Raw genomic sequence first — 22,429 nt, 5'->3', positions numbered from 1 at the left:
ACCTAAATCATATTACACTACACTACAAACACCTAAATCATATTACACTACACCACAAACACCTAAATCATATTACACTACACCACAAACACCTAAATCATATTACACTACACCACAAACACCTAAATCATATTACACTACACCACACATACCTGAATCATATTACACTACACCACACATACCTGAACCATTATACACTACACCAGGGGTTTTCAACCTTTTCGGACATGCGCCCCCCTTTGTGTGCCAACCGCGAACTTGCACCCCCCCCCCAACTTGCGCCACACACCCCTCCCCTTCGTCAACCACCGCACAGAAATCATTGAGAAAGCTTCTGACAAGCTAAAATAACGTCATTAATGTTGTGCACATCATACATACGATGCAATTTTGCTGATTGAAAATATTACTTTAAAAAGATAATACAAAAGATAAAAAGATAATTGCTTTAGTTTTAGACCCCATCTGAGCCGATTCTATCAGCACATTATATAAATTCATGGTTCACTTTGGTAAATCAGCGGTAAATAAGCGGTTCTTGCTTTTTGATGTAGACGAGAGCAGAAAACGTTACTTCACAGAGTCAAGCATAGACAAAAGTTCATCAATTACTAAGTTGGTTAGTTCAGGATCATCTGCTCTGACTGAAAACGTTTAGCTCCACAGGCAGAACGACTCTGACTCTGTGGTAATACTCAGTATAATTAAGCCTGAGCTTTTTAAGGTAAGCGAGTCACACAAAATGTTCTGTAGTATTTGGTGTTTATTTACAACCGCAACATTCATTATAACAGTAAACACGGAGAGATGACTGAGAAAAGAAACTTATGCTGCGCTTAAAATGAATTGACTCCTGAGTCACTTATAATAGATACTGTGAACAGAGCGTCTCTCTTAAAGACACAAACACGTCCTATAACAGCGATCGTTGCTTTTGTCACCGGTTATCTTCGCTGTGAGCCCTATTTTGAAGGTTTTTTTCAGACGGAACTGAATAACATTAAATGTGCGTGTGAGCGTGGTCAGTTAGAGTAATGAAACAAGTCTCCCGTGGGTGAAAAATGAATTGCTTTAGTTTTAGAAGTAAAAAAATCTCGTAATGCCGCGCCCCCCGGTCAGGCACTTGCGCCCCCCCAGACAAGTACCCACAGGTTGAAAACCCCTGCACTACACTACACACCTGAACCATCATACACTATACTACACACCTGAACCATCATACACTACACTACACACACCTGAACCATTATACACTACACACCTGAACCATTATACACTACACTACACACACCTGAACCATTACACACTACACTACACCACACACAATTGAATCATTTTACACTACACCACACACACCTGAACCATTATACACTACACCACAAACACCTAAATCATATTACACTACACCACGCATACCCGAATCATATTACACTACACCTCACACACCTGAACCATTATACACTACACTACACACCTGAACCATCATACACTACACTACACTACACTACACACCTGAACCATCATACACTACACTACACACCTGAACCATCATACACTACACTACACTACACACCTGAACCATTATACACTACACTACACCACACACAATTGAATCATTTTACACTACACCACACACACCTGAACCATTATACACTACACTACACACACCCGAACCATCATACACTACACTACACACACCCAAACCATCATACACTACACACACCCACACCATTATATACTACACTACAAACACCTGAACCATTATACACTACACTACACTACACTACACCACACACAAGTGAATCATTTCACACTACACCACACACACCTGAACCATTATACACTACACTACACACACACGAACCATCATACACTACACTACACACACCCAAACCATCATACACTACACACACCCACACCATTATATACTACACTACAAACACCTGAACCATTATACACTACACTAAACCACACACAATTGAATCATTTTACACTACACCACACACTCCTGAACCATTATACACTACACTACACACACCCGAACCATCATACACTACACTACACACACCCAAACCATCATACACTACACTACACACACCCGAACATCATACACTACACTACACACACCCGAACCATCATACACTACACTACACACACCTGAACCATTATACACTACACCACACACAACTGAATCATTTTACACTACACTACACACACCTGACCCATTATACACTACACTACACACACCCGAACCATCATACACTACACTACACACACCCAAACCATCATACACTACACACACCCACACCATTATATACTACACTACAAACACCTGAACCATTATACACTACACTACACCACACACAATTGAATCATTTTACACTACACCACACACTCCTGAACCATTATACACTACACTACACACACCTGAACCATCATACACTACACTACACACACCCGAACCATCATACACTACACTACACACACCCGAACATCATACACTACACTACACACACCCGAACCATCATACACTACACTACACACACCTGAACCATTATACACTACACCACACACAACTGAATCATTTTACACTACACTACACACACCTGACCCATTATATACTACTCTACACCCCCCCGAACCATCATACACTACACTACACACCTGAACCATTATACACTACACTACACCACACACAATTGAATCATTTTACACTACACTACACACACCTGAACCATATTAAACTACATTACACCACACACACCTGAACCATTACAAATATACACACCTAAACCATCATACACTACACTATACCACACACACCCAAAACATCATACACTACACTACACCACACACACCTGAACCATTATACAATACACAACACACACCTGAACCATATTAAACTACATTACACCACACACACCTGAACCATATTAAACTACATTACACCACACACACCTGAACCATTACAAATATACACACCTAAACCATCATACACTACACTATACCACACACACCCAAAACATCATACACTACACTACACCACACACACCTGAACCATTATACAATACACAACACACACCTGAAGGATCTATAGAAGTATAAAGCCTAATGATCTCTGCATCCACAACTATCTTTATTGTCTTTCTTTTTTCCTTTTCCTTTTTTCCTGGTAAACAATGAACATTAAAGCTGAGAGTTTTATTCACTTATTTTTGTTGTTGCCAATGCCAGGTATTTGGTAACTCTTTTTTCCCTTCAGATTTCAGATGAGGAGATTGAGAGGATCATGTCTGGTCAGGAGTTTAAGGACGAGGCCAACTTGGCCGAGCACACCTGGGGCAACAATGGTGACAGTGATCACAGTTCTCCTGGCAACGGTGTCTCCGATGGCAACCAGCCCTCGCCCGCATCCACACTCTCCTCCAAGTAAGCACTCGTGTCCATCAAAGACACTTTCCATACACACCTCGCTGTTTTAACTGATTGGCAACTGATTAACCTGAATATGGTGACACGTCCAAACAAACATGTGATATGTGTTGCCATGTTCCTTCTCCTACTTGCATCACACAATATTTTCTAATCCAGAAGTGCTCCAGATCATCTGCTGGTCGGTTAGATCTTTGTTTTGAGTTTGAATCTGAATGTCTGTTTTGCTTTATGCTGATGAGCCGAAGACTCTCCTCACTCCTTCACACCTTAATTTAACCCCCGTCTCCCTCTTGCCCTCTATGCAGTCGGTCGGTGGATCTGAACGGGTACACAGCGGCGCTTAGGGACCAGTACATCGGCACCGCTGTGGCTCAGCACTACCAGTTGCTTCCACACCTGTTTGGTTATGCCGCCCAGCCTCGAAGCCTGTACCCACAGAGCCATACCCTCATCAGCCAGCTGGTGGCAGCAGAGGAACTGGCACCACTGGGCACACCCATGCTCATTGAAGATGGGTAAGCACTTAATCAATCAGTTCATCTAATTACATTTGGGTCATTTGTAGAGGTCATGGAAACATCCGAGCTGAGACTTTTGGTCAATTTAAGGTCTAAATTATAATTGTTAAAGATTTAAGAATTCAGGTTTTGAGGGCATTATTTATTCAATCCTCTTTGTATTAGAACATAAGACAGTATCATTTATCTCCCCTTTGTTTTCAGGTATCAGGTGACCCAGGTGGAGCTGTTTGCGCTGTTGTGCCGTCTGGCCGATGAGCTGCTCTTCCGTCAGATATCATGGATTAAGAAGCTGCCGTTCTTCTGTGAGCTCTCCATCGAGGATTACACGCGCCTGCTTAGTGCTACGTGGCAGGAACTGATCCTGCTGGCCTGCCTGACTGTCTACAGCGCCCAGATCCTGGGCGACCTCGCCAATGTAACTGACAAGTACACGCCTACTGACCACGAGCTGCAGGGGTGAGTCACTTCAACCGGCAGGGGAGAAAGGGTTTTAAAACCGGGTTCAAAGAAGATCTTGCTTTACCACTGGCACATTCACTGGCCTTTTTATTGAATGTACAATGGAAATGACTTGTCATATACGGTATATGGGTAATTTAAACAGATGCTCCTCATGCTCCTCTTTGGTGCACTTCAAGGTCTGATTTTGATTTTGGGCCATTGTAGAATCAGAGTTCAGAATTTACGTATACATTTTCGGTATATATCAGAAGCTTTTATCCAAACTAACTTGAGGATTAAGTCTAGCTCAGGGGTCCAATTGTGGCAACTTGGCTGTAATGAAGCTTCAACTGGCATCCTTCAAATGACTAGTCAAGTACCTTAACCACCATTGCCCTGAAGTTTAGAATTTAAAGTTTAGGCCACTTTCAGATCAGACTTGGATTTGTTTAGCAGGACGTTAATATTATAGCCCCCTAATCAAAACCTGTCCACTTTTTAACAGTTAGAATTCAGATTTAGGCCAAATTTAAGATGGAGAGGGAAAAAGGTATGTTCCGGACCATTTTAAGATCTGGTAGAAAGTTTTGGACCAAATCAACCATATCACTCAGCCATTTATCCAGGTTAAAGGTTTTAGATGTGGGATTTACTTCAGGATAAGAGCTAAACTTTACATGGTAATTTTAGCAATTGCTTTATTCCCATCAGGGTAGCAGTAGGGCCAGAGTCTATCCAGAAAGACTGGCTGCAATTTATGGAAATATTAAGATTTTAAAAAACCGCTGGAGTCCTGTCACACCAAATAGTTGAAACCATGTGACATGCTGGAACAGAAAATGGCCTTCCTCAAACTGTTACCACAACTTTGGAAGCATTATTTAGTTTATATATTTATTTTATACCTCTAAAGATTAATGACTTCAAGCAATTTTTCATTCATGGACTGAAGGTCGTAGAAGGTAAAAATCAAGAATGTGTTCATTAGTGTTTTGGGATTCTAGTAATGGAGCTGTGCGGCACCCACACTATTTGTTGTGCCAATTAGCTGCTTCCTATTATCTAATGTAATATTAATAGTATTTGTATCTTAATCCTAAATCATAAACCAACACTGAGTAACCAAGGGCCCTGTTTCCTCTCGAGCGTATGATTGATGAGGTACAGGTGAGGTACATGTATAATTAAGTGTTGGTGTGTCAGGGGAAAGGTATACACTGGGTTTGATCTTGACAGGGCTGGTGGGAATGTCTGTAGTGATTTGTGCTTTATTGGCTATAAATAATTACAGTTGGCCTATTCTTCATGGTTGAGGTAGTTGCAGGCATCTGGGTTCGGGTCTAGCAAGTTGAAATGTGTGTGTGGAGGAAGAAAGAGTGTGTGGGAGGCTGTGTGATGGTACAGACAATAAAATAGTGCCGTCATGTCTTTCTTCTGCATTCTTCTCTCCGCTCAGACATAAAACATGGACCAGGTTTCTGTTCCTTTGTGTTTTTGATGTCTGATTCAGCTCAGAAAGATTTCAAACTCTTGATTGTTGAAGTTTTAGCAGGGTTTTGCATTGTTGTGGTCAGAGTTTGTTGTTTGTGTTGTGTGTGGGGGGTGCATATAGTTTGTGCAGATTAGTCTGGAAGCAGGAGCTGACCCTTGTTATCTCCTGTGTGGATTTACAGCGGTGTTAGGCATGCAGATACGATCACAGCGTGTAAGATCCACTTTAACAGCGCAGGTACTAATTAAAATGATGGGCCACTATCAGGGAGGAGAGCTCACAGAGGCAGAGGGAATTAAGGTGGGATTGTAATCAGAGCTGATAAGTGATGCAGTGCTACAAAAATAAGTGAATTAAAGATTATCAGAGCTGTACAATGCATGATTAAATTATTCCAGCATGGGTAAATAGGTGACGTGGGCTGGATTTTAGCTTTTGCTTTGGGTGAATGGCATCTTAGGACTTTTACTATTAATAATAACACATTTGGTACATCATTTCTGATACCAAGTTTTCAAAGTAGATACAAGCAAGCAGTAGCCTAGTCGTTAAGATACTGGACTAGTAACTAGAAGGTTGCTGGTTCAAGCCCCACCACTGCCGGTTGCTGCTGTTGGGCCCTTGAGCAAGGCCCTTAACCCTCAATTGCTCAGACTGTATACTGTCACTGTAATGTAAGTCGCTTTGGATAAAAGCGTCTGCTAAATGCCAAAAATGTAAATGTAAATATTGTTCATTATTTGTTGTAGGCATTGGTCATAAATAAATTGTAAATGGCCACTGGGAAACTGTCCGATGCACCTTGACTCTGTAGTCTCCTTTTCTTTAAGTATCTGTGCATGAGCTTTAAGTCTATTAGAAGTATGTGTTTTTTTATTTGAAATATATTAACCGATTAACAGTAGTAATATTAACATACTATATGGTCAAAAGTATATAGACGCTTCATAAAAAGCTTGTTGGATATTTCAAAAACTTAGGCAATAATATGGAGTTGCCTACCTATCTAACCCCACACCAAAAACTATTCCATACAAAGGCAGAAAGATATTATGACATAATATTCGTACAAATCAATTTACGTTAGTACAAGGTAACGTGGAGCTTTTGTAAGTGACCGTTATTTAATGGAATGGCTAGAATGGAATGTGCTGATAATGTGTGTGTGTGTGTGTGTGTGTGTGTGTGTGTGTGTGTGTGTGTGTGTGTGTGTAGGTTTAGTGAGGATGGCATGGAGGTGATGGAGAAGCTGATCTATCTGTTCCGCAAGTTCCACCAACTGAAGGTCAGCAATGAAGAGTATGCCTGCATGAAGGCCATCAACTTTCTCAATCAAGGTAACCCAGCTCTAACCCACCCAGCACCAGTCCTACCGCATTAGCTTGCATTTCTCAGCATGTTTGGATTGTTTTGTTTTTTCAGCAGTAGTTTGGATTGTTTTGTTGGGTTGGCAAGTCTTCAAACTAGTGTTGTTTAGTTCACAAAACAGGTTGTTCTGTATTTTACAAGGCCCCTGAACAGAAAATACAGAAAATAAGTGCTAATAAACCACAGTGTTGAAAAACAAACCTATTGCAGACACATCTTCAATTTGATGATCACGTCTCTCTGTACTCTAGATATCCGAGGTTTGACCAACGTGGCCCAGTTGGAGCAGCTGAACAAGCGGTACTGGTACGTGTGCCAGGACTACACTGAGTACAAGTATCCTCACCAGCCCAAACGCTTCCCGGAGATCATGATGTGTCTCCCTGAAATACGCTGCATTGCAGGTAAAGCTCTATTCACGCTCTATTCACTGTTCAGAACGGGTGTGATTGTGAGATCTGGTTTATCTCGTTTAATTTTATTATTACATTTACAACAAAAGGCTGAAATGACTAATCGGTTTACTACTTCTGTCTTAAATTATAGGGCAGGTTGTATTATTTCCTAGACCTCAAATAATTATGGTTTTAAAGAGACCTTGATATTTTTGGGTTTCAGTAGGGTGGTGGTTACAGGGGTAGCTTGTCAGTGCAGTTGCAGTTTACAGTGAGGGCAGCAGGGGGCTGCTTCTTCATACAAACACTGCTTCATAAAAAGGAAAACACGCTCGTCTTTTTAAACAGGTCTTATAAACGATTACTCCAGTTTGTTTTTAGTATTAAAGTAATATAGTGGAAAATTACCTATAAGCCTCTCACAATGAAATGTTTGCTGTAAATAAAGCTGGCACCGTGTTGCTTTTTGTACCGTTTTATTAGGAACATATATCTGGTACAAACACTTATGGATTTATAAGACTTTATAACACTTATTTTTTATAAGCTGACTGTGGCCCATTTGGTACTCTGTACTCTTTGTAACCCCCCATACCTACCTGTACCTGATTAATTAATTAACCCCTATAGGACTTCCACTGACCAGATGTGGATCAGGTGGTCAACAATTCACAGCACTGCAATGACACTAACCTGCTAATGACAGACTAGTGTGAGGTGTTCTGGTATGATTGTATCCGGTGCAGCAGTGTTGTTGGGATTTTTCAATACTATTTACACTTACTGGTCTCTTTATTAGGAACACATACCCCATAGCACTGGTCATAGGTGTACAGAACTTTGTGTTCTAGTCTTTTATTGGTAGACACTTTCTAGTCACATGACACTGTTGACCTTGTATTTGGTTGGAGCACTATGCCGCTCTTCACAGATTTGTCTTTAGGGTGTTTAAAAATCATAGAAAAAACAGGTACAACACACACTACTATGTCATTACCATGTTAGTGTCATTGCAGTGCTGAAAAGTGTCCACCGCCCAAACAGTATCTGGTCAGTGGGGGTCCTATTGAGGTCCATTGATTTATTATTTATAAATGGAATAAAGAGGATTGATAAAGTGTACGGAGTTACAGATGGGCTACAGTCAATCAGTCAAGAAATCCAGCAAGATTTATAAGATCCACTTAAGATTATAATTAAATTTACCTGCTTACCTGTTAATGTTGACCCCTCTGGTGAAACTCACTCTTGTCTCCATTCATGTTTTAGGGAAACTGGTAAATGTTCCTCTGGAGCAGCTCCCCCTGCTGTTCAAGGCGGTCCTGCACTCCTGTAAGTCCAGCCTAAACAACTACAGGACAAGCTCCTCCCCCTGTGTGACAAAGGGCACCGCCCCTGCCAACTAACTCCACCCTCTTCGCCTGTGAATGCACAGGGGCGAGGTTTTGGACCTGCCCCAGTTTAATGAATGTGATGCAGCTATTTTATAGGGTTTTTTTTCTTTCCTCTCTATTTATTACCAGACAGAGCTGAATGTATACTGAGCTCCACTGCACACAAAGTTCTGCTGCTGCTCGTTTGAAAACGCACAAAATCCGCAGTGGAGTTTAATCCTGCTCGTCCGACTGCAGAATGTGTTGCCACTGTTAGAATTAGGACTAGAATTATTTGCTGGAATGTGTGGACTACCTCAGGAGGAGCACTTCAGGTGCCTTCTCTGTCCTCATATCAGTCGTACTGCTTGGCTGCTTTGACAATTACATGTTTTCTTGTGTGCTTTAGAAAACACACACTTGCACTGTATTGTTCAGTAGTCATCAAGACTGTTAACACTGGTACGATGTGGGCTGGAGAAAAATGTTCTACAATCACAGCATAAAGGCTGTATGTGTCTCCTATTTTTTTATTTTTTTGACCAAAACTGTTATTTAAGGATGGCAGGGATAAGCAGGACTACAGAACGTCCTCCATACACACTGAAACTGAGCTCAGAACATCACTCAAACTGCTTATTAAAGCTGCAGTATGTACATGTAGGTATTTGGAGACCTCTCTGGCAGGAATATGTATTGCAGGTATAAAACTGATGTGCTTTAAATGGCAATTTAATGTTCATGTAATTTCTTGATGACATGAACAATTAATTGCCTGTCTAACAGTCTGATGTACTGTTCCACCACCATGGGGAGCTTGAGCTCTTGAATCTCGGTGGTGCTGTCGGCCTTGCTAGTCCTGGTGCTTACCAGATACAATTGGTTCATCCTTATTGCCGTGATCTCTGCATTCTGGTCAAGACACTAAAAACAATTAGTCTATAGCCTAATCTTTTGTACAGCTCTCTGTACGACTCCACTGCCTTTTGCTTGCTGGCATAAAGAAGTGGCCGGCGACAGAGAGGGACTGGATTGGGAAATTGGAAAATTTTAATAGATTGGAACAAAAAGGGAAAAATGCACAGATTACATTAGAAAATAAATGGACACGACTAATGTTTTAAGGCCTTGTTTCTGCACTGACACAAGCACAAACACAAAAAATTGCATACTGTTCCATTAGAGGAGTGGTTTTCCAAATCTATAATTTACAAATGTATTTATAGTTTCTTTCCTCGCAAACCACCAAAATAAATATTGCATTGTATTTTTATATATACAAAAATTAAGTGTGAAGTTCTGAGCCCATGTGAAAGTCTATTGGAGGTTTAGAATCTGTTCCTGTATTTATTGGTGTATACAGTACCTTCTGTGCCCTCACCTGCCCCTGCTCCCCCTTTTACCCCCTGCTGGACTGACCATTGAAAACAGGGTAAAGCGACCGACTTTATGACCTCCCCAGACTCAGGATTGAGCTCACAGTGATGTAGGTTTTGTAGTTTGTAGTTTCTGGACATTGTAGGTCCCTTTAGTTTTTTTTTTTTTGTTTAGGGAAGAAGTGGGTGTTTTTAAAATGTATTTGGGGAGATTATGAAATGCTAATGATAAAGTTTTACCATAACCCTGATGGGAATAAGTATAACGTGAGTGCCACGTTAGCTGAGCTTTAGGGCCGCCTGGCCTGGCGTCCTGGGAGCGTTGAGTTTTGTTGTTGCTTTACCGAACCGTCGCTGGACGTACTTGTTCAAATTTCTCAATTCTAACATTCCAAAAATCGTTGAGACATGTGTCGAGTAATGTTTACATATTTTGCAGCAGACAATGACTAGCACAGGGGCATACCAAAGATGTGCATGTTTGATTCGGTAATGCCCCGGCTCCCCATCCCTCACCCCAAGGCCTCCCAAATGCATGGTGGTAACACTGGTAATGAACATTATGCTAAAGATAGTAAAACTGCTTTACAACTTTTGATTGGATAAATACCACATAAAAAGGCAAAGTTTGAGGAATTACGTTTTATCATATTTGGACTTTTTCAACTGCACAAAGCACCAAAACTTTGGTGCCAAAGAGACATGTGTTTCCCACTGGCCAGCAGCTAAAATTACCACTCACAGTACCTTAGTCCAAGAACCAAAATTACTAGTCTCAGTTACTTTGGGTAGAAGAAATTGAGCTTTTGGTGTTGTAGCTATTGGTGGTGAAATTTACATTTAATTTAAGTACAGACAATACTTGTACCAGTACTGAAGTTAAACGTTTCAGTAACAAGAGCCACACTTTTTATACCAAAGGTTTCAAGTCCAGTTCCAAATACCAGTGTCAGGACGAAGCAGTATATTGTCAAAGTTACAAATACAAAAGGTTCCAGGTCCATTGTAGTCCTTATTAGTGCCTGCTAGCCCAACAAATAGTATTAGGTTCTGTTAGTGCCAAACCTGTACCTGTACTTGTGACTTTGCTAATAAACTTGGTCAGTTTTGGACTTTTCCCACTGCACTGAACGAATGACTGGAATTTGTATTAGCTTTGTGTAGCTTTGATACATATTCTGATAAGTTTTTGGACCTGGTAATGTTGGTGCCAAAATGAAATGTTGGGTTCTGGTGCTGGTATTAAAGTGGTGCTTAGTTATGTATGTGCAGTAAGAAGAAGCCTCAAGAATCCTTTATTCACTTGCCTAGTGTAATAGTACCTTCATTTAGGCCAAACATTACCACTTCATCCAACTGCAGCTTAATTCATCCTCTTATTTATCAGAATTCTAACTGTCCATTTGATCCATGTTTTTTACTCATTTGTCTTTTCCTTTTCTTTTAGTTGAACCTTACATGTTGTTTATACTCACAGCTATTGTGAATGTTATTTTGCTTCTGGTGTATGTTATAGGGTGAAGGCCTATTACTTTCTGTATGCTGTGTGTTGACGTTTCATTATCAGAGGTCAGGCTGAACTGTAAATCCTATACTGTGCTCAGGACTGTGATTCGGCTCAAAATATGAAAATAATGTTCATCCTCATTTAATTTTTCTTGTTACTGTAATAATGCTGCACCCATAAAAAAAGAGAGCAGGCTTTTTAATATATCAAGCTATTACACAAACAAGCCTTTACCCAAATGTGACCTCTGCTTTGTTTGCCTTTTACACTATTATTTACAAGTGTTGTGTGGGTTGCTGAGGTCCATTAGAAATGCAGTTAGATAGCTGAGGTTGAGATGTAGGTGGTTGATCCGTGTGGGATTCTTTGAAGCTCAGGGATTTTTTTTTTCAGAGATACTCCACACAAATCATGATCATACCATCCTATGACCCTCTCTAACCTGTACATCAACCCGGCCATGATGCGTGTAACAGAAGAAAAGGCTGAAAGAGAGTACATATGTTCTAAAGTAAGCTGTAAAATCCTTTTTGAGGAACATATTGTTTACTTAGCTAGTCCCTGATTGCAAAAGCTACAATTGACGGTTCACTGTGTGTTGAAAGTGACCTTGAAACACCCATTTTTGATTTTTCTTTTATATATATTTTGAATTGTTTTCGCAAAATTTGCATTTGTTAATTGTTTGTATTTTTTTTTCTTTTGCAATTTCTACACTGAAACTACCTCTTTGTGTGTGTTATCATGTTGCTTACTTTCATCAGGGAAAAAAGTGTTACTCTTTTATTTATTGTTTTCATAGCACCATTGGCCGTCTCTTTGCGTGTCTTACCACCATTGTAGCAGCCTGCAATGTCTGATATAACATTATGCTCATGTAGCATGATCATTCACGCTATGTCAGCATAAATAAAAGAGTGTTTTATTGTTCTAGTCCGTAAAACACCAGCATTTCACTTTTACTCCATTTTGAGCGTCTGGTTTACCTGGGACGTTTTTCATCTCAGTGCAATGATGACATCTTTTCTTGAATGACCAGTATTATATATTGTTGTTGTAAACACTGTTTTATGAATTATTTTCATTAAGAATGTAATTCTTGTCATAACTTAATGACGTTATTGTGATGACCACTGTTTACAAACCTTTTTCTTGTTGTTGTTTACCCGCTGTAATCATTGTTATGCTGTGACACTTTTCAGCCAATCAGCTTTTTTTCATTTAAACATTACGGGTATGCTGATTGGCTATTAAGACTATCAAAAGTGCGGTCAGTTTTATGTGATAACTCAGGGTTTTTTTTCCCTGGTTAGTTCTGTGTGACTTTAAAGACGTAGTGGTGAATGTTGGGGCATAAACAAACCAAATGAAGGCAGATGAGGAGGCTCTAAATGTAGCTGGATCTCTCAGGGAATAGACACACTCCTTATTCCTTCCCCTAATCCAAATAAAAATAAACCAAACCAATTACATGTAAACTTATAATATACTTTCTATTCAAAGGGTTAAACTTGTGTTGCTAGGCAACTAGGTACTGGCTACTGAGTGTAAACAAGCTAACCACTGAGAAAAACAATTTAGCCAATCACTAAGTCTTTTATCTGGACAATACAAAGTCAGAAAGACATCAGAAATGAGACAGAATTGTTGAGAACACCAACATTTTCCTCAGTTGTGTTAAAAGATTTAGGCTTAGAACACCTACAATCCATTTATAGTCTGCTATAGTACTATGGACATTAAAAATTTTAACAGTGTGTTTTAACAACTCTAACACACAATGAACATGTCTATTTTAACATATTATAATTGAATATAAGCTTCCAAATAATTCTGTCTAATTTCTGACTATCTTGTTATTCTCAGCATTCATTTCCCAGATTGCCCAAAATGTGCTAGACTGTGTGGTCTTGGTAAAACTCAGACATCACCGGGCAATCTGTGCGCTCAGTTCTAGCAATAAATTACTAATCAGCATGTATTTATGACTGGTTCAGGTGATACAGTGGAGCATTTGTGGTTCTGGAGTGCCGTGTCAAGTGCTTTTCCTAAGCTATGATTTAGACTTTCCTCATCTGCACCTCTTTAACTACCTGTGATTGAATGTGACCCGTACGTGTTATGAAAGCATGTGTAGAATGTTTTAGTATTTGAAACCAAATAAATGTGAATCTTATGCAACTGTGAAACATGGAATTTCTCTTGTTTTTTTTATCATTGTGGAAGATCAATCATTACAAAAGATATTTAGACTAAACTATTAATTAATTGACATGGATAAAGAGATAGACAAACTTATACACTCACATAGTTTAAGTTGCTAAAATCATTTTTTTACTGTTAGTCATAACCACTCAAGAAATCATAATAAAAGAGAAGAAGCTTAATAAAACTTTGCAAAACCAGTAAGTAAACTGTAACACAATGACACTAAAATACTTTCTTTAATAAAGTTTTTTAGTCTCTATTGTGTAGAAAATAAAAGCAACCTGAATACATGATTACAAAGTTGTAGAAAAGTAACCTCAGCAATCACCATGCCAAAGCTGGTTGAGGCCCTGTTAATAAAAGAGGTAAAGAAAACAGCCAGGCTAGTTGAAGGCTATGGTATTTCAAATAACCACTCTTTGCAATGTAAGTGAAAGAGCATTTTAGAATTTATAATATAATCAAACCTAAAGGCAAACAGCAGAAGATTCACTCCTGTCAGTCATGAAAAGGAATTTGAGGTTGCAATGGACACAGGCTTACAAAACTGTGCTGTTAAAGATTTAAAATCTCAATCAGTTTCTGCCCACTGTACATTACATACAGATTTGTGATATTCAGTGGGGGGCATATTCTAAGAACACCAACAAAATTATTTTATTTTTGCATTTAAAACAATGTTTTTGTTGTCTGTTGATAATATCTTAAAAACATCTCATGATGTGACTGAACGCTTGACTTTTTCTGTCTTTTAGTTCCCCTATAAATATGGACGAAAGCACCACACCTTGATCTTTTTGGTCCTTAATTAGTTGTTGCAAAGCTTTGAATTTGTAATGAAAAACAATAAAACAATATGTAGTTTTATTCAACTGTTACTACACTGCTCTGAAATAATGTAAATGGTTAATATTGTACAAGTCAAGCTGATCCACTTTTTTCAGGTAAAAGGTTATAGCAACAATTTATTAAAATATTTAAATCTCATCTTGGCCATCTCTAGTTATCAGATCTGTAACAGGTTTGTGTGCTTAAATTGGAAAGTGCTTCTGTATGTAAATGTCAAATTCTTATCATTCAAGACAGTTTGTGTATTTTTTTAACCTCCCATTGCTAATTGATCATCAAATCATTTTGACCCAACCGTAGGTCGAGCAAACCAGTCAGCAAATTTTGGACAGTTCTAATAGATATAACCTTGATCCCATTCCATAACCCACCCTCTGCAGAGGTCATTATTGAGCCGGGTTTATCACTTACACACAAACAAACAGATGAGAATGACGCCTTTGGGAAGAAGGCCCATCAATCTAACCGAACCGGCTTCAACAGTGCAAGAGCGACTCCGTCGTGGCAGCCTGGGATGCTGGCTAATGTTTATGCAGTGATAGCTCTGCTTGACTGAACTCATCCTGCTAGGTAAACAGAGCTGTGATGGAGAGAAACAGAGTCTCTAAGGCCTTTCTGACTCAGCTGTTTTAGAGTCAGTGCATGGGCAAGGATAACTCCTGATTAAGAGTCAGGAAGGTATATCGATCAGTGCAATGTTTTTGTGTGGATTTTGTTGAGGCCAGGTCAGCCTTGGTGAAATGTTCTCACACATTTACTGTTTTTGTTGTAGTTTCCATTTATTTATTTATTTTTAGTAACTGCTTCATCTTGATCAGGTTCACAATGGGACGGGAGCCTATCCTGTCGACACCAGAGGCAGCAATGCACTTTGTTCATACAAGAAACAGTGCAAATATTATGCTCTGGTCATGAACTGGCATTCTGTCCAACCAATGTTGTTTAGGCCATGCCAAAGCTTTTCAACTGGGTCAAACTCCAGACTCTGACTCGATTGGAAAAAAAAAACATTCAGTCATGTCTTTTTGAATCGTTCTGATTTGGGTCATTAGCTTCACATACATTCCTCTATGGTTAACATTACAGACCACCACACTTGCATTTATTTATTCACTTTAGTGACTATTTGATCCTAATCGCGGTGGGCAAGCAGTCAAGCTGGTGACAGTGGTCAACCGACCAATCCGAACAGAGTTGTACCCGAACATTTGGACTTTTGGTCTGCTCAGATAAAATTATTTCAATCACAAAATCTCCATGATGTACATGTTGCTAAAGAGTTTGTACACCATTTTCCCATTTATATTAGTAGCAAAATGCCATTCACAGGTTTAAATGCCACTGTACGTGATACAGCTGGAACACATGTGGTACGACCATCAGGACAAGACTGTGCTGTGTTTTATTATAAGCTGCTTTCTTATTACCTGTAACACAAAGCACACAGTGCTGCTGAGACAAAGCATCCTCACTGTACCCATACATTACGTTTTATGCTGACTCTAGAATTCATAAAAAATATAAACACTACTATCTATACATTCAGCACTTTGGTTTTCTCTTTATATCTGTGTTTATAGGCAACTAAAGAACATTTTTTACTTAAAAAAACTAAGCAAAAATTCTTGGTTTTTAGCAAGTTAGAGAGTGATTGTGTGATGCCCTGTGACAGACCAGTCAGAGTTAGTTCTCATGAGCCCTGTGAGCCAAAGATGGCAGCACCCGGACCTGTACATCCTGATGAACTATGTGCCAGTGAGAAAGCTTTTTACTTATGCTGAAAAACAAATCAGTCGACACATCAGCGTACACAAATGAATTAATCTGTACATAGATAAATTGATAAGCGATGCCTACGAGCGCCGTATGAATGGGTCAGGGATAGAAAAGCACTGAATGAGATAAAGCAATGGGCAGGAAGAGAGGCGGGCAGAGATCGTTGGCTCCGCAGCCTCGTTGACCCTCGTTCTGTTTGGGTTATCTCGGGGCCCATTCTGGACTGTCAGCATTTGCATCAGTGCTCCCCACGTGGTGAGGTTCTCCGGAGCACATTAAGCATCTCCTCAAGGCCAATTGACAGTGACCGAACCCTTCCCCCTCACCCCAGCTCCCCCCTTCCCCACCCTCTCTCTTTTAACAGGTTGTTCCAGGACGGAGCCCCTCTCATATCTGACCTTCACTCCAGCACCTTCTTCTCAAGGCTGCTGCTGCTGATGTTCCTGCCCTCATACGTAACTCTGCACGGAACTCAGCTACAGTGGTACATCTACACTATATATATGTACATACATACTATATATTTCTATTGCTTTTAATGTATTATATCCCTACTAAAATACATTCTATTTTTTATTCTTTTTATCTATTGTATTTAGCTTACTTCTATGTGTACCTGTGTCTATGTAAGGTGCTGGAACACCTCACCTAATTTCTTTTTGGGGGATAAATTAATTAGAAGTGCATTGTGCAGGGGGGGGCTGATTGACCTGTTGGGCCCCTGGTGCAGTCTTGTTAAATGGACCCACAAAAATCATTTCTACCTATGTTTTTTCTTTTGCTATGACTCAATGACTATGTTTTTTATTTCTGCTGGGTGATAAATTGACATGCAGTAACGTAGATCATTCATTTAATGATGTTTAAATGGTGTTCTGTTGTGCAATTTATGTTTATGACATTTTGCGACCTTTTAATTCCGTGTTGGCAGTTATGATTGACTATAGCTGATGACTTTCTGTGAAAGAAAAAATCAACAGGTCATCTTATTCTGAGCAGAAATGTGTGAACACACAGATGCAATCTAAGAACAAGCAAAAATAGGTCTGCCATAAAGTAACTATAACATGGATTATGCTGTTCACAGTCAGTCAAGCTTTACATCATCACAGGCTTAGAGGCTGCTGTCCAAAAAAGCCCCTGCCAAGGTTGGCACTTTATAGTTTGACTTCAGTTGAATTTGAGGTCCCAGTGTTGGAACAGAGGATTTTTTTTACACAGGAGCCTTTTAGCCAAATTATTATAAAGCTTGATCAACTGTGCTCAGAGCATGTTATTACAGCAGTATCATTTATTAATTTTGTAGTGTTGGTTGCTGGAGTGCACTGAAAAATTGGATGTGTTCAAATGTACTTTTATTAGGTGGATCTATCTGGTATGTACATTTTGCCCATTTTGTGCTCTGTCATCCCTGCCATAACCCATTTAACAATCCAAAGAGACCCCTAATGACCTGATCATTTTTAGGTGGTGGACGTGTGGTACAGAGGAATTACATCATGTACAGAACAGCAGATTGGCTATAGTAAGTACTTTTATTCCCACAAAGTTTATCTGTATGGTAGGTGTCACTTACAAAATCATAGGTAATAAATATAGTGCTCATGAGTTGCTTTGTGAGTTTTACTGTGTTTACCATTATTTGTTTTGATGGGTAGTAGTGTATTTTGTAACCTTTGTTGTTAGTATTAACTATTTCTGAACTTGATAAGAGGTTGATTATGCTGTTGTTTATTTTTTATCACTTGTATTATTGTTCTTGTCTCATTCCTTTAGCACTGTAAACACTGATAAAAAATCTACCGAGAGTTTGTAAATGCTTTGTTTGTTTATTAGGATTTTAACGTCATGTTTTACACGTTTGGTTACATTCATGACAGACACGGTAGTTACTCATTACACAAGATACATCAGTTCACAAGGTTATATCAAACACAGTCATGGACAATTTTGAGTCTCCAATTCACCTCACCTGCATGTCTTTGGACTGTGGGAGGAAACCGGAGCTCCCGGAGGAAACCCACACAGACACGGGGAGAACATGCAAACTCCACACAGAAAGGACCCGGACCGCACCACCTGGGGATCGAACCCAGGACCTTGTTGCTGTGAGGCGACAGTGCTACCCACTTAGCCGCCGTGTCGCCCAGTTTGTAAATGGAGCATTTCCTTTCTGCCACATGTAAATGTAGTAAATACTGCAATTCACACTGTCCTTTTAAGTCTGAAAACAGGTTTATATGTGACATTTATTTCTTTGAATGGCTGAATTTGATCTATTGGCATTTGACTCAAAGTTGCTACCACAGTGCTCCACCCCAACAACAATGTACCTACTTTCCCTTAGTGTGTATTTGGTGTGCTTTATGTATATTTTCTACTCAGTAGGTTCAAAAGTATTTTTTTATTAAAAAAAATAACTGTTGTGTGAAGCATTCATATCCTGAAATGGCCACAACATAAATGTCTCTTACAAGTGTATGTAAACTTGTGACCTCAGCGTACCCGTTTCTAGTTTAAGTTCTGCACTGTAATACCCGCCGCCACCTGCTCATGAAGGGGTGCGTAGTGGGAGCTGGAGGAAGAAAAGGAAAAGATTTTGGGAGAGAATCCTGTTTGATGTAGAGAGGATGGTGGGTCAGTGCAGGCTATCGGTGACGGCCAGGCCTGCACACCAGTTTCTCCTACGCTGCTTTAATATCCTGTATGATATACCAAAGCATTTTTAATATCTTTTATCACCTGTGGTTTTCTCATCTGATTTAGACGTTGTAGTGTGGCATTATTAACTAATCATAAAGTGAGTATTGAATTAGTCAGGCAGTTTGTCTTCTTCTTTATTGATGGGATAATTACTGAGAATTAAGCAGGTGTTTATTAGAGGCAGAAATGCAGATAATTTAACCAGTGATGATGAAATTTGGTTCAAGACTGAAATAATTAGTATTGACAAAAGAGGCATTAGAGGAATGCTTTAGCCTTGTAAGTGTGTATTAGAAATGTTGTAGATGTTACATGAGTGTATGTGTAATGTGTGTAATGTACATGAGTGTATGTGTAGTATGTGTAATGTACATGAGTGTATGTGTAGTGTAATGTACATGAGTGTATGTGTAGTGTGTGTAATGTACATGAGTGTATGTGTAGTGTGTGTAATGTACATGAGTGTATGTGTAGTGTAATGTACATGAGTGTATGTGTAGTGTGTGTAATGTACATGAGTGTATGTGTAGTGTGTGTAATGTACATGAGTGTATGTGTAGTGTAATGTACATGAGTGTATGTGTAGTGTGTGTAATGTACATGACTGTATGTGCAGTGTGGGTAATGTATATGAGTGTATGTGTAGTGTAATGTACATGAGTGTATGTGTAGTGTGTGTAATGTAGATGAGTGTATGTGTAGTGTGTGTAATGTACATGAGTGTATGTGTAGTGTGTGTAATGTTCATGAGTGTATGTGTAGTGTAATGTACATGAGTGTATGTGTAGTGTAATGTGCATGAGTGTATGTGTAGTGTGTGTAATGTACATGAGTGTATGTGTAGTATGTGTAATGTACATGAGTGTATGCGTAGTGTAATGTACATGAGTGTATGTGTAGCGTAATGTACATGAGTGTATGTGTAGTGTGTGTAATGTACATGAGTGTATGTGTAGTGTGTGTAATGTACACGAGTGTATGTGTAGTGTGTGTAATGTACATGAGTGTATGTGTAGTGTGTGTAATGTACATGAGTGTATGTGTAGTATGTGTAATGTACATGAGTGTATGTGTGGTGTGGGTAATGTACATGAGTGTATGTGTAGTGTGTGTAAAGTACATGAGTGTATGTGTAGTATGTGTAATGTACATGAGTGTATGTGTGGTATGGGTAATGTACATGAGTGTATGTGTAGTGTGTGTAATGTAGATGAGTGTATGTGTAGTGTGTGTAATGTACATGAGTGTATGTGTAGTATGTGTAATGTACATGAGTGTATGTGTAGTGTAATGTACATGAGTGTATGTGTAGTATGTGTAATGTACATGAGTGTATGTGTAGTGTAATGTACATGAGTGTATGTGTAGTGTGTGTAATGTACATGAGTATGTGTAGTGTAATGTACATGAGTGAATGTGTAGTATATGTAATGTACAGTGTATGTGTAGTATGTGTAATGTACATGAGTGTATGTGTAGTAAGTGTAATGTACATGAGTGTATGTGTAGTATGTGTAATGTACATGAGTGTATGTGTAGTGTAATGTGCATGAGTGTATGTGTAGTGTGTGTAATGTACATGAGTGTATGTGTAGTGTGTGTAATGTACATGAGTGTATGCGTAGTGTAATGTACATGAGTGTATGTGTAGCGTAATGTACATGAGTGTATGTGTAGTGTGTGTAATGTACATGAGTGTATGTGTAGTGTGTGTAATGTACACGAGTGTATGTGTAGTGTGTGTAATGTACATGAGTGTATGTGTAGTGTGTGTAATGTACATGAGTGTATGTGTAGTATGTGTAATGTACATGAGTGTATGTGTAGTGTGTGTAAAGTACATGAGTGTATGTGTAGTATGTGTAATGTACATGAGTGTATGTGTGGTATGGGTAATGTACATGAGTGTATGTGTAGTGTGTGTAATGTAGATGAGTGTATGTGTAGTGTGTGTAATGTACATGAGTGTATGTGTAGTATGTGTAATGTACATGAGTGTATGTGTAGTATTGTAATGTACATGAGTGTATGTGTAGTATTGTAATGTACATGAGTGTATGTGTAGTGTAATGTACATGAGTGTATGTGTAGTGTGTGTAATGTACATGAGTGTATGTGTAGTGTGTGTAATGTACATGAGTGTATGTGTAGTATTGTAATGTACATGAGTGTATGTGTAGTATTGTAATGTACATGAGTGTATGTGTAGTGTAATGTACATGAGTGTATGTGTAGTGTGTGTAATGTACATGAGTGTATGTGTAGTGTGTGTAATGTACATGAGTGTATGTGTAGTGTGTGTAATGTACATGAGTGTATGTGTAGTATGTGTAATGTACATGAGTGTATGTGTAGTGTAATGTACATGAGTGTATGTGTAGTGTAATGTACATGAGTGTATGTGTAGTGTGGGTAATGTACATGAGTGTATGTGTAGTGTAATGTACATGAGTGTATGTGTAGTGTGGGTAATGTACATGAGTGTATGTGTAGTGTAATGTACATGAGTGTATGTGTAGTATGTGTAATGTACATGAGTGTATGTGCAGTGTAATGTACATGAGTGTATGTGTAGTGTGGGTAATGTACATGAGTGTATGTGTAGTGTAATGTACATGAGTGTATGTGTAGTGTAATGTACATGAGTGTATGTGTAGTGTGTGTAATGTACATGAGTGTATGTGTAGTGTAATGTACATGAGTGTGTGTGTAGTGTAAAGTACATGAGTGTATGTGTAGTGTAATGTACATGAGTGTATGTGTAGTGTAAAGTACATGAGTGTATGTGTAGTATTGTAATGTACATGAGTGTATGTGTAGTGTAATGTACATGAGTGTATGTGTAGTGTGGATAATGTACATGAGTGTATGTGTAGTATAATGTACATGAGTGTATGTGTAGTGTAATGTACATGAGTGTATGTGTAGTGTAAAGTACATGAGTGTATGTGTAGTGTGTGTAATGTACATGAGTGTATGTGTAGT

The 22,429-nt window shown here is 39.1% G+C and overlaps 1 protein-coding gene across 1 annotated transcript in view; it reads left to right on the top strand.

Annotated features, from left to right (window-relative positions):
• nr6a1a (nuclear receptor subfamily 6, group A, member 1a) overlaps positions 1-9,058 on the top strand; it is a 32,237-nt gene extending 23,179 nt beyond the window's left edge. Inside the window, 6 exon segments of the mRNA XM_062998187.1 lie at positions 3,263-3,429; positions 3,741-3,950; positions 4,158-4,412; positions 7,105-7,226; positions 7,509-7,661; positions 8,922-9,058. Coding sequence (XP_062854257.1) covers positions 3,263-3,429; positions 3,741-3,950; positions 4,158-4,412; positions 7,105-7,226; positions 7,509-7,661; positions 8,922-9,058 — 1,044 coding nt within the window.
• The last annotated feature ends 13,371 nt before the right edge of the window (positions 9,059-22,429 follow it).

Source organism: Trichomycterus rosablanca, chromosome 7 (assembly GCF_030014385.1).
Source record: "Trichomycterus rosablanca isolate fTriRos1 chromosome 7, fTriRos1.hap1, whole genome shotgun sequence".
Taxonomy (NCBI): domain Eukaryota; kingdom Metazoa; phylum Chordata; class Actinopteri; order Siluriformes; family Trichomycteridae; genus Trichomycterus; species Trichomycterus rosablanca.
Note: the sequence above shows the minus strand (reverse complement) of the source record. Positions and strands in the feature narration are given on the sequence as shown.